Source organism: Sitophilus oryzae, unplaced genomic scaffold (assembly GCF_002938485.1).
Source record: "Sitophilus oryzae breed Bouriz unplaced genomic scaffold, Soryzae_2.0 scaffold_2008_pilon_pilon, whole genome shotgun sequence".
In the NCBI taxonomy this organism is placed as follows: domain Eukaryota; kingdom Metazoa; phylum Arthropoda; class Insecta; order Coleoptera; family Curculionidae; genus Sitophilus; species Sitophilus oryzae.
The window spans coordinates 3,144,205-3,156,702 of NW_022146734.1; the positions used below are offsets into that span (position 1 = coordinate 3,144,205).

Consider the following 12,498-nt stretch of genomic DNA (forward strand, 5'->3'; position numbering starts at 1 on the left):
TATTCTGTGTCTACGGAATACTGGAACTCCCTGTATATTTTGTAAGTCTGCTTTGGAACAATAAATTTTCCAAAAAATTATTCCTCAAAAATTATGCGATGTAGCGTTTTTCTTACAAAATAAAATCGAATAAAAAAAATGAAAATGTAAAGAGCTTAACTAGAGTATTTTTGATAATTCTGATACTATCAGATACTTATTATTTCTTAACTTGTTAAACCGTTATATTATCTTATTAACATTTGTAAGACACAGATACAGTTCGCAGTGTTTCCGGCAGAGGACGGCCCCTTATTGTGAAAAAAAAGACATAGATACAGTTTTTTTTAAATATATTTTTTTATTTAGATGAAGACTTTTTATCAAGAGATATTTTACATATATATTAACTGATATTTTACAAATATATATTTACATTATTTTTCATAAATTCATCTCTCGAATGGTTTAAGTCGTATCTGAGCAACAGAAGTCAACTTGTGAGGGTGGATACCACGTTGTCTTCTAGCAAGCCAATAGAATGTGGAGTACCACATTAAGGCACAGTACTAGGCCCTATTTTGTTTCTTCTTTTTATTAACGACATTGCTAACATAAACATCAGTGGCAAAATATGTCTTTTTGCGGACGACACTAGCTTCACTTGGAGCAACAAGGACGTTGCGACACTTCATAGGATTATATCAAACGACTTAATCACTATTAAATATTGGTGCGATTCGAACCTCTTGAGTCTCAACATTTCTAAAACTAAAGCTTTGTCGTATAAAAACTCGCTGCAGCCTTTTGTACTTAACAGCACCTCCATTGACGTCGTAAAATCTGTAAAATTCTTAGGGCTTGTTGTAGACAATTCTTTGAAATGGGACATTCATATCCAAGCTTTGTCGAAAAAATTAAGCTCTGCCTGTTTTGCATTAAGATCTGTTTTTAAGGAGCTTAACTTGTCAGTGGCTAGAACTGTTTATTATGCACTTTTTTAGTCGCACCTCAGGTATGCCCTTCCATTCTGGGGTACGTGTTGTGCGACTCAATTTGACCGCATTTTCAAGCTCCAGAAGAGAGCTGTTCGATATTCACTGGGACTAAACAGCAGAACTCATTGCCAGGACTTTTTTAAAAAATTAAAAATATTGACTCTTCCTTCCTTATTTATATTTGAATCCGTTTGCCTAATACGTAAGCATGTATCAGCTTCTCAAGAAAGGCCATCTCACACTTATCCATTCAGGAACGCGGAGCAAGATCTTTATCTACCTACCCCACGCTCAGAGTTAGTTAAAACTTCAATATTATACAACTCGAAAAAAATGCACAATCACCTGCCATTTGAAATCAAATCCATAACATCATTTTCTTCATTTTGCAAAGCATTGAACTCTTATTTACTAGACAAGGCTTTCTACGCTGTAAATGAATTATATTTTGAAAATCGAATTTGATCTTGTAAACACTGGTCTAATGTTTGCTATTGCTATATTTACTAATGTCATCGAAATAAATTTATATAGAGGTCATTGATATTTACTATAAACTAGCTAAATATTTTTGAATGTTATTTTTATTTTTTTGTTCTTTGACATTGTAAACATTTATAAATGTTTATTTTAAAGACTGACAATATTATTTGTATAATGTTTTGTATTATCTTTTATTTGTTTGTTTGTGTACCTTGTTTGTTTACTTTGTTTGTTTAGTTTACCTTTGTCTACAAATTGAAAAATTTTTGGACAATAAAGGCATTTATTTATTTATATTTATTTTAGATTATGCACTCACTAATAGTCTTCGTCAATTGAAAGCCAGAATGGTCCAAGTCAAAAAAATAAAAAATACATAATAAACTGACAAAAATACAATCTACTTTTATGCGAAAATTTAAGTTGGTCCCATTTTGTTACAATACCAAAGTTAAAATCTTAATATCTTATGTGAGCATTTAGCACTTATAACGTTAAATTTGAAGCCACATCTCTCAAAATTACATTTTTTGACTTAGACCACTCTGGTTTTTAACGATTCATTTATATTTGATTTAGATTAAGCTTGAAAATAAAACAACGTATAAATAAAATGTATTAATATTAATTCTTTATTTTATACTCTCATAGGGCATTCTTAACAATAAACATAGCTTTAATCTAACATTAAAAAAATATATGTACAAAAATCTCTTACGTTACAAATTGAGATCTGTTTCTTTCTATATACATTCTCTTTATTATTTTATATAAAAATCTACGAAAAAATATCACAATCTTTTGATTAAGTACAAAATTACTTTCGAAAAAAAAAATTATCGCTAGCTTCTAGGCTTAAACCTGGACATATAAAATTCACAATCGATACAGTATAAATTCGATGCGGCCACGTTCTTTTTTCGACACAAGTTACACTTCGTCCTGTCAGTGGGGACACTGTTGTTCGAATTGTTCACTATAATCGGTGTCACTATAGCTTTAGGTGTTGGAGATTCACAACCTTTAGTACCCGGTTCAAAGCTCACAGTTTTCTTCAGCAGTTGCTTTGGATTGGGTACCTGTTGGTATGTCGGGTACTTCATTCCTTGCTGGAACCCATGATCATCACCATGAGGAGGCGGGACTCTTTGATGAACCTCCTGGGGACTTCTAGAATATTGAGTCTCGCCATAACCATATCCTTGGGTATATTCGTTTGGCATCGGTACCCGTTGGTAAACTTGGTTCAAATTGTTATTGTTGTTTACCGGGGAGTTTCTGTACATTGCTGGATGATAATTATAGTTAGAACTGACTGTGGATGGTGCAGGTGAAGGAGGATGATTGAACGGGTACCCCATAGGACTAGGCGTACTTTGCCTGATCTGTGGTTGATTATAAGGCACTCTAGGCGACGTAGAATAAGTCTGGTTTCCATAATCTGGAGTACTACGCATTTGTCGGTACCCTGGATGGACAGCCGCATTTGGTGGGACCACCTGATAAGGCGACTGTCTGTAAGGAGTGTTTTGTTCAGGATAATGTCCATTTTGCTGGACAGTACCGTAATGACCTTGTTGAGGAGCATGTTCTTGATACTGTTGACCGTTGTAACCCTGATGATTTTGACCATAATGGGGTGTCTGGTACGATTTGTACTGTTGTATGTCACTCTGTCTCACGTACTGTCCATTTACTGCAGGCTGTTGATTCTCTCTCGCATAATAGTACCCATTGGCTTGCTGACTTTGATTATTGTGAATTTGTGAATGGGAATTGTACTGATATTGACTGTTAATGTCGTTTGTACTTTGAGGAGGGGGTGGTTGATAGTTTTGTGGAACTACCGGACCGTTTGTACCATAATTGCCATAATACTGTTGATCAGGCATCACCTGAACGTCACCAGAATTTAGGTTAGGTTGAGGTACTACCTGAGTATTATAGCCCGCGTTTTGTGTGGGATATTTACAAGTTTCTGAAGACTCTGATGTGTTTTGTGAATTTAGTAAGTTATCCAAAGAATTTCTTCTAATATACAAGGGTTGTGCAACGTCGTTCAGTGGTACAGACATCTGTGGTTTCTGAGGTGGAGTTTTCTCAAGTTGAACATCGCCATCTTGTTCCCTTAACGACAATATTTCCTGCCTGATAGCAGCTGCTTCCGGTTTATTCATTGCTGATCTCAAAACTCTTTCTAAAATTGGGTTAGGGATATAACTGTCATCCTCTTGCTCTTCTGCTGTAGCAACTAAGATGACTTGATCACAAAAAGATACACTTTTCTTTTTCCCAACCTTGATTTTTCGGATATTCTCTTCAGAAGTATCTTGATTTCCGTTCATAACCTTATTGACTGCCGAAGATAGCATTTCGACTTCACGTAGTTCTTCGGCGATTTGTTCTGGACAAATAACATTTCCATCTATTTCTCGTGGTTTTAAACCATTTATAGTAGCTGTTACAGGTTTATCTTGTGGCTTAACTGGAGGTACAGGTTTACTAGGTTCAGTAATCTCAAACTTTGAAGCGAGATCTTTTACTGAATTTATTTTCTGCTCACCTGGGAGGTATTTTTGAGTGTTAACTTCGTCCACACCTATTTGATTATCAACTGCTCCGGATTTCTTTATTCTAAGAGCTGCTTGTTTAGCTTGCAACTCCTTCAACCAAGTATCACCACTTGATCTTACTGAGCTGGTTTGAATCGGACATGTTTTGATCTTCTGCGCCTCAGTTTCATGGGACAGAATTTGTTGCCTTTTATTCTGAAGCTGCGCAAGTAAACTATTGGGCTCTGGAGAAGCCTCTTCTTCTATTAGAGTTGGTTTTGGGAGATATTCCTCCAAAGCAGACAGGTCTAGAGGTGGTGGAGGCGGAGGAAAATCTTCACTGGCTTGTCTGGAATGAATTACTGATCCTATGGGACTTGGATAAGGCGGTAATTCCAGTAAAGGTACTGGATGTGATGGCATACAGTCAACTTCATCTACACCACTGTCGTTATTGTTGCTCATAGGCGATTGTTCGTGATGTACATCGGCCTGAGTCACTACAGTTCGTGAAGAAGAACCAAAAGAATCGTCATCGTAGGAACTATTGTTGTTATGGTAATATGGCAGCGACATGGATCCCTGTTCCTCATAAGACCTATTGTAGGGATTCAGGTTATGGTAATGACCCATGAAAGAATTATCCAGAGTCTCTTCAGCTACTTCTCCCGAAGAGTTTAACTTAGACGTGCTAAGCTGGGAAGTAGTGCGTAGGGGTGGTGGTGGAGGAACTTTTGCAACTGCCAAGATCTTTCCAGCACTCCCGTGGAAGCTTTTCCTCATCAACTTACTCCTTTCTAGATTTGGGTTGGCGTTAGAACCAGCAAACTCAAGATGACCTTCAGACAAATACCCAGTCATAACTTTTTGATTTTCAGTAGTACCCTTAAGGCCTACAGTACTGTCATCAGCGATAACACAGGGAGGTGACTTACTTCCTGATGTTTCTACAACATTTGCATCAGTTAAATCCGGCATGCTTCTGTTCTTTCTTTTGATCAAGCCTCCCATTAAGAGTTTTCGTCTGATTTTGTGCTGTTTCTTCGTTTTACCATCCTTATCCTTCTTTTCTTCCTTGTCCTTGTTGTCTTTAGCTTTTTTCAAAGTGTCTTTGCCGGTAATGATTTCTGGAGCTATTGAAAAGTCGCTTCGGCTAATTTTGTGTCGATCCTCACTTCTGGAACGTTTTTCTTTCACCTTGGAGTCTTTATTTTTCGATCTGGAGAATATAGACCTGGATTCTCGTTCGGGAGCCTTGTCGTAGATCACGTACTCGGCATCTTCGATACTTATTTCGTTTAACTTCGCTTTTAGGGCATCTTTTTTCTTGGGTAGAGTCGCATATATCTCGATATTTTTCGTTACTTTCGGTTTTTCTTTTTCTTGTTGTAACAGAAGCTCCCTGCTGTTCTGTCTGGAATGACTACCTTTATCTCTGGAGTTCTGACGTGAATGTCTACCACTTCCACTACTACCTTCACGAGTATGTCGGATTTCTGGAGTATTTTCCTTGTTTGTGTTCTGAGTCTGCGTCATTCGTCTGTGTAAGCTTCTAGCACGCATTATACAAGTATTATGCTTCATGCGAGCTAAAGTCAACGTCTGAGGGTTGTTATACGGAGCATTCATAGCAGCCCTAGCTTTAGTAGCAGCAGCGTTGCATAGAGCTAACGCTAAAACAAGATCATGCTCGTCTTCGAGTTGACGTGACTTCACCAGTAACTCGTCAGCTTCATCACAAAGCACGTCACAGCTTAAAGACGGTTGGTTAGCTATAACGTTGCTGTAGTCCTCAGGAATTTTTGCTAAATGCCCCATTTTCATTAAGTGCTGTAAAGTGCTCATGCTTGAGCTGTCGTTTGATGATAACGAATAAGAATCGTAGCCAGCATCATAAACTCCACTACTTCCGCTAGAAGAATCACTTTTTATTCTTGTAGGGCTTCCAGGAACGCTACCACTTCCATGAGGAACCTTTCCAACTAAATACAGGTAAGGATTCTCCATGGTGGTTGAAGAAGCAGATGAGGCACTGTTTCTATCACCGCTCCAGTTCCCACTATCACGTCTTCTCGGTAAATTAACATGATCTGGCATTCCTTCAACTCCAGATGAAGACCCATTACTCAGAGTCCTGTGAACGTTAACATGGGGCTTGACAAACTCTAGAGGTTTCCTTATAACGTAATCTGGCTCTTTTTTATTCAAACAACCATCAACTTGATCAAAATTTTGGACTTCTCTGGGCGGATAAATGTTCTTCTGGATAACAGCAAGGTTCTGGTATTCGTTATATGACCTGGGTAAAGGAGGCTTTTGACTTAATGGCGAATTTTCGGGGTTAGGTGTTATGGCACGTCTGGTATTTCCTATTATGGGCTTTTCGGGACTTGGTGTGACCGATCTTCTGAGTAGTTGTTGATTAACCATCGGTTTCGACTTGGTTTTGTCCGTGTAAAAGGGCGTTATTTGCTTTGGAGCGTTGTCAGTGTTTACCGGAGTCCCATCGGGTGATGCATACAGCAACAATAAAGGCTGATATCGCCCTTTCCTGCATTTTTCGACCACTTGATCCCAACGAGGTCCCACTTCCCTCACAGTTGCATCGTCGAAATAGATCCACACTCTGAGTTTTGTATGGAAAAAGAAGGTGGAGTAATGTTTTCCGTAGTAAGTAACAACACCAACCAAGTTGTGGATGGAATTTTCTGCCCATCTGGAGTCTACCACGCTATTGAAGACATCTCCAAGCCTCAAATTCGTTCCTATGGATGCAAATACTTCCATGATGTGCTCTAGAGTGGGACGTTCAGAGTTCCAGACCAAACCGACTGAAACTATTTCGGGATGATTCATTAGGGTTCGTCCTATTTGTATCACTGAACCACAGGCGCTCTGAAAATGAAATAATACACTGTTTAGTTGGGAATATATTAAAACATTGGATTCTAAAACTTACGGGACATTGCCTGATGTCACCCATACTTCCAGCTTTTTGTAGCAGCTTTCCGAAAGTATCCAGAGGGCCTTGGCGTCCAGAATTCGTTCGTACTTGGTAGACTAAAGTCGAAGTCGAAACATAGTGAACCATCTAGAAAAAATAAAATATATCTTTAGATATTTTTAAATGTAAAAAAAAGAAAGATGTAGAAACAACATATTTTAAGGATTTATGTGGGAAGACAATGTGCACAATTTAATTTTTTTTTAAATGTACATTGTGTGTCAGAACTAAGATCCATACCAAAGTTATATTTTTTCTTACGGAGCATTTTATATCATTTTTGGATACCAGGACATAAAATAAGGGACAATCTAGGACATTTATTATAAGGGTTTAATATGTTTAAAGGTTTGGTTTTTGATATATTTAAAGAAATTTAAATATGCAAGCTATAATAAAAAAGTTTGTCAACACCTTCTACATTACTTTTCAGAATTAATTCTTGTGCTGATTTTTAAGTCAGAAAACTAAAATTTACTAAAAAATTTGATTGCCTTAAATGTACACAGGGGGTATAAAAATTGCTGGTCTATTTTAAATGTCTATTTTACATAAAAAGTTCGTTATTTCAAATGCAATACTCTGTATTTTTTAAAATAAGTCGAAGTAGATTTAAATGCTCTTTCAAACTATATTAGGGTTTCCTATAACCATCTGGTTCAGATTTTGCATAAAAAGCGATTTTTTAATAAAATGGCAATCAAGATGACTGGTTGTAAAAACTGTCAAAATTGACATTCGGCTATGGACTTTCTTTAAATTTATAACAGTTTACTTAAATTTAATTTACCTACAATAGTTTAATAAGTAAGCACTTATTGCCCAACACAGCCCGGGATCTCTACTAGAGATCTAAAGGGAGTATCTAAATATGTGAGGGAGACTACACCATAATTGGAAATGGTTGAATAAGCTGAAAATAATAATGCTGCTGATGATGTCTTTATTTAACGAATTTAATACTTGTCTGTAAGATTATAGAAACTATTCTGCAAGTTTGAGTTTTTTCTCGTATAATCTTAAATATAAGAAAGAATAATCGTTTAAAAAATCCTCCACTTGTTCACATTTATAATTCCACTGGAAGAAATCAAAATCAGGTGTTCGCATGCAAATATCACGAAAATTATATAGCCCCAAGGTTCTAAATTGATATCTAATCATATATTGTAGTTTGAAAAACAATCGACATACTATTCTTTAGTCGCTTTATATCACGGTTACCTACAAAGGCGTTTATTTAATTTCCAACAATTTTTTCATACCATTTACCATTTATATATTTATTACCATAAAGCTATGTAAACACCGTTCGACCGTACGATTATGTAATAATAATCAACCTCGCCTTTCAATTACCATACTATATGCGCATTCTTCGATATAAACCCTGTAGAATATTAATTTTCACATTTTATTTGTTATTTCAAACCAAACACCAGGAATAATTCATTAAGGAAAACTTTGAAAAATCATAGTTAATGACAGTGACCCTAGTTTTAACTAGAGTTTCTATTGAAACTAAAAGAATTTCGAATTGCCATTGTTTATACAGGGTGTCTCAAAAAACATGTGCCATCCAGTACTTTTAGCTGTTCGAATGAAATTTTGACGGTAAAAGTATCTATAAATTCGACATATTTTAAAGCTAAAAAAGTGTCGACATATTCACCAGGGAAGTGCATATGGGTTAACTGGAATATTTTTCTAAAAAAAGCAGGTACGCCATTGACTTTTTTTTCTCTTGTTAGCAAAATAGTGTAAGCAATTTAATGCCAATTAAAAGTTGTTTCTTAATATTTTGTCGATTTCGGCCTCCTTGATGAGATAAACGCAATTTTATTAATTTGCCTTGATCCAAGTCAATAGCAACCTTTAAACATTTTTAATATCATTAACTTGCGAAAGTTTTAGATAAGTAACCATTGATTTCTCATCAAAAAATATGAAAAAAAGTTCCTATAAACATGGGTATCGAAATGCATAGTTTTAGAGTTACAGGATGTTAAAACTTTTTAAAATTAGTTTTTTTGTAATTATCTTAAATACCATAATTTTTTTATTTGAAACTGCTGTATGTTGGACTAATAGTAATAATAACTAATAGTAATAATATTTAATAATAAATCAGGTGAAATATATAATTTATTAATTTTATTTTTATTTTAATTTTATTGATTGTCATTAATAAAATTGCGTTTATCTCATCAAGGAGGCTGAATTGTACAAAATATCAAGAGATAACTTTTAATTGACATTAAACGGCCTACACAATTTTCATATCAAAAGAAAAAAAGTCAGTGGCGCACATGTTTTTTTTTGAAAAATATTCCAGTGATAACCCATATGCACGTCCCTGATAAATTTATTGACACTTTTTTAGCATTAAAATATATAACACTTATAGTAACATTTACAATTTTATTTTTTTTATTCGAATCACTAAAAGTATTTGGAGGAAAATTATAATAAATCGAAAGATTATTAAGACTTTGACACCCTGTAGCTACGAAACAAAGCAGAATCGGACCTATGTTGATATGAAAAATAAGTCTTATTTTTACGTGAGGAATCTCCCCTCGAGAGATGGCACATGTTTTTTGAAACGCCCTGTATATTTTTGAAGTGAAACTTCCTTACTCGGGCTGGGAGTAAAAATTCAAGGCCGAAAATTCAATGACACGCGAGCTACCGAGACGAAAAGTGGTAAAAATCTTCTCGGCCATATACTAACAGCTATTTCTAAGCTTATACACATGTTACTAATCCTGACGTGGAATATAACCTCTATAATACAGACTTAAAATTACCTGCGTGTAACTCAGGGGCTCTGATGTGGCCCCACAATTGCCACAAACAGCTTGCTCTACCAAAGTCATAGCGAACTTCTGATGAGGCACGCAATGCGGCGCTGCACAGGCGTCTTCAGCTTGTCCATGAGCCACATGTTGGTGGATTCGTAAAAGCATATTTTCGAAACATTCGGCTGTAATATAAAATAAAATTAGAAATAGTTATTTTAGTTATTTTTTATACAAGACGATAATGCAATTTTATGGTCGTGTATACAGTAAAGACTCGATAATCCGAAGAGCGTTAATTCGGATTCCTTGCTAGTCCGGATCGGCTGCGCACTTGCATTATGTACCTTGTAATCCGGATTTCGTTTGATTCGGTAATCCGAATTTGTGGTTCTAACTTGTTTTAACGCGTTTTCTCGAAGCGGTAATTCATTTATATCGTAATAATTTGACGGCCGGATCAAAATGCGATCAGATTAACAAAGCTAAACTACCGAAAAGGTCTTTTAGCCCATATCCTTTCGCAACTTAAGACGGGAATGATATTGGTAAATGCATTAAGCAAATTAATCTTATGGATGCAGTTTGTTTATTTCATAATTCATGGCAAAAAGTTAGAACGACCTCTTTAGAAAAACTTTTATCAGGAAATTTACCAGATTATGACCCTGATGATCTCATTCCCCTAGCCAGTTGCAAAAGAAATTGCAGCAAGTAAAACATGGCTACCAAGACATTTTAAACATGTTGACGCAAATTGATGGAGAGATTCATACAAATGCTGAAATGAATCAATGGGTTGAAAACTCTGAAAATATCGTAGAGGATAGTGATCTCGAACATGAAGTTATAGACGACGCCGACGAGCGATGAAGAAATCTATATCCAGTCAAAAAAAAAATCAAGCACGTTGATGCAATAAAATTTTTTATACTGGGATTGCAGAGGGCTGAAGAGAATGATCTTAGTATTAACGATATTCTTGTCTTAAAAAATATACAAGAGGAAGCTATAGTTAAGCATTCTTCAGTTAATGCACTTAAAAAACAAAGTAAAATCTTTGATTATTTTAAATAATGTAGTATGTATTTTATACTTTGGTATCTATAGGATGTATGTTTCTATTCACAACGAGTTTTGTTATAGTATATACTTATTCTTACTTAAATTATATTTGTTGAAGATTCTGTTAATAAAAATGTTTTATTTTATTCGTTTTCTTAAATATATGTCTATAAAAAATGCAAATCGCGATAATCCGGATTTTTTTTTTATTGATCCGGATTAACCTGTGCTTTAATTGATCCGGATTATCGAGTCTTTACTGTAATACAATATTTTTTTCCATAGCGAGTTACGTTTTAAAAAATATTCATAAATTATTATTTCAAGGAATTTATTACGAGTAGAAAAAATATTGTGCTGGGTTGGCGTTGGTTTCTATCTTTGAATAAGAAGACTAAGGAAGGAGCATATCAAAAATCTTAGGTACACCGCGATGGGCCTCAAATATGGCCGACTTAAATACCAGTTTAGCAGTGTCGTTCTAATTTTATTTAAAAAATGTAAAACTATGATGTAGGGTAGACGTGGGGTAGACTCAATAATTTGTTGTTTTATTTTACGTTGTGAATAAATGTTGGTAGTTATTAAAATTGTTATAAAAATATATAATTCTAAAAAAAATAGATAAGTTAATAAGTATTTATTAACACAAACATCCGATACGCTACTGAAGCAGGTAAGTCAAATTAACGTATCTAAATTCTTTGACATCTAATCTTTGACAAGTAATAAATAAAAGCTAAAATGCAAGAAAAATATATAATTTAGTTAATTTAAGTGAATTTCATAAATGATCGGGTTACTACACGTATGTATATTATATAGTCACTTACTAGCGAAAAGTTGTTCCATTATTTCACTCAATTTTTGCCGAGATCTACCGCACGCTATACAACCAACTATTTTAGAGTCTTTTTCTATAAATCGCGATAGTGTCACTGTTAATTTAAGTTCTGCCACAATTTCCATCTAGATTTACTACCTTTATACAACTATCAGTAGTAGAATACTCATTTTTTGCCGAGATCTACCGCACGCTACACAACCAACTATTTTAACAGTTGCTATGGAAAAAATATAAGCCAATTACTTTTAAATAGGTATTAAACTATTACTTTTACTGAAGTTTGCAGAGAAAAGTATTTTAAAAAGGGTTATTTTGATGATATTTACCGGCATCGTCCATAAATCCCAGTTGAAATCGTTGTTGATCGAAGAAAGATTCGGCCAGAGCCCTACGAAGGGCATCTGGAGGCAGGGCTGTCTCAGGGCTGAACTGGAGTTGAGAAAAAAGCTCCTGGAACAAAAAATATATTAAATTAACAAAATATTCTGTGACTAGACCTGCAGGCTGTTTTGAGTTTAAATCACTTTAGTGACATCATCATTCTACGACATATTACGTAGTGATCAAAAAGTATCACCACTTTTTAATGTTTTAGTCTCATTTGTACGTATAATAAATTAATAATGTAGTTAATAAGGAAATCGACCCAATCAGTAATACAAGAAAATTTATACTAACATTAAAAAATAGGCCCTTAAAGTGAACTTTGGCTGTCTTGACTTGACGGTAATTATTTTGATATAAGTCATTTTATCGACTTAACTCACAA

The 12,498-nt window shown here is 34.9% G+C and overlaps 1 protein-coding gene across 3 annotated transcripts in view; it reads right to left on the reverse strand.

The window, feature by feature from the left end:
• Positions 1 to 2,069: 2,069 nt before the first annotated feature.
• LOC115884005 (inactive ubiquitin carboxyl-terminal hydrolase 53) overlaps positions 2,070 to 12,498 on the reverse strand; it is a 138,545-nt gene continuing 128,116 nt past the window's right edge. For all 3 annotated transcript variants that reach the window (XM_030902436.1, XM_030902439.1, XM_030902438.1), the window contains 4 exons: positions 12,056 to 12,179; positions 9,827 to 10,002; positions 6,972 to 7,103; positions 2,070 to 6,907 (listed from right to left, as the gene is read on the reverse strand). In XM_030902436.1, coding sequence (XP_030758296.1) covers positions 2,303 to 6,907; positions 6,972 to 7,103; positions 9,827 to 10,002; positions 12,056 to 12,179 — 5,037 coding nt within the window. In that variant the 3' untranslated portion in view covers positions 2,070 to 2,302. The remainder of the gene's footprint in view (positions 6,908 to 6,971; positions 7,104 to 9,826; positions 10,003 to 12,055; positions 12,180 to 12,498) is intronic.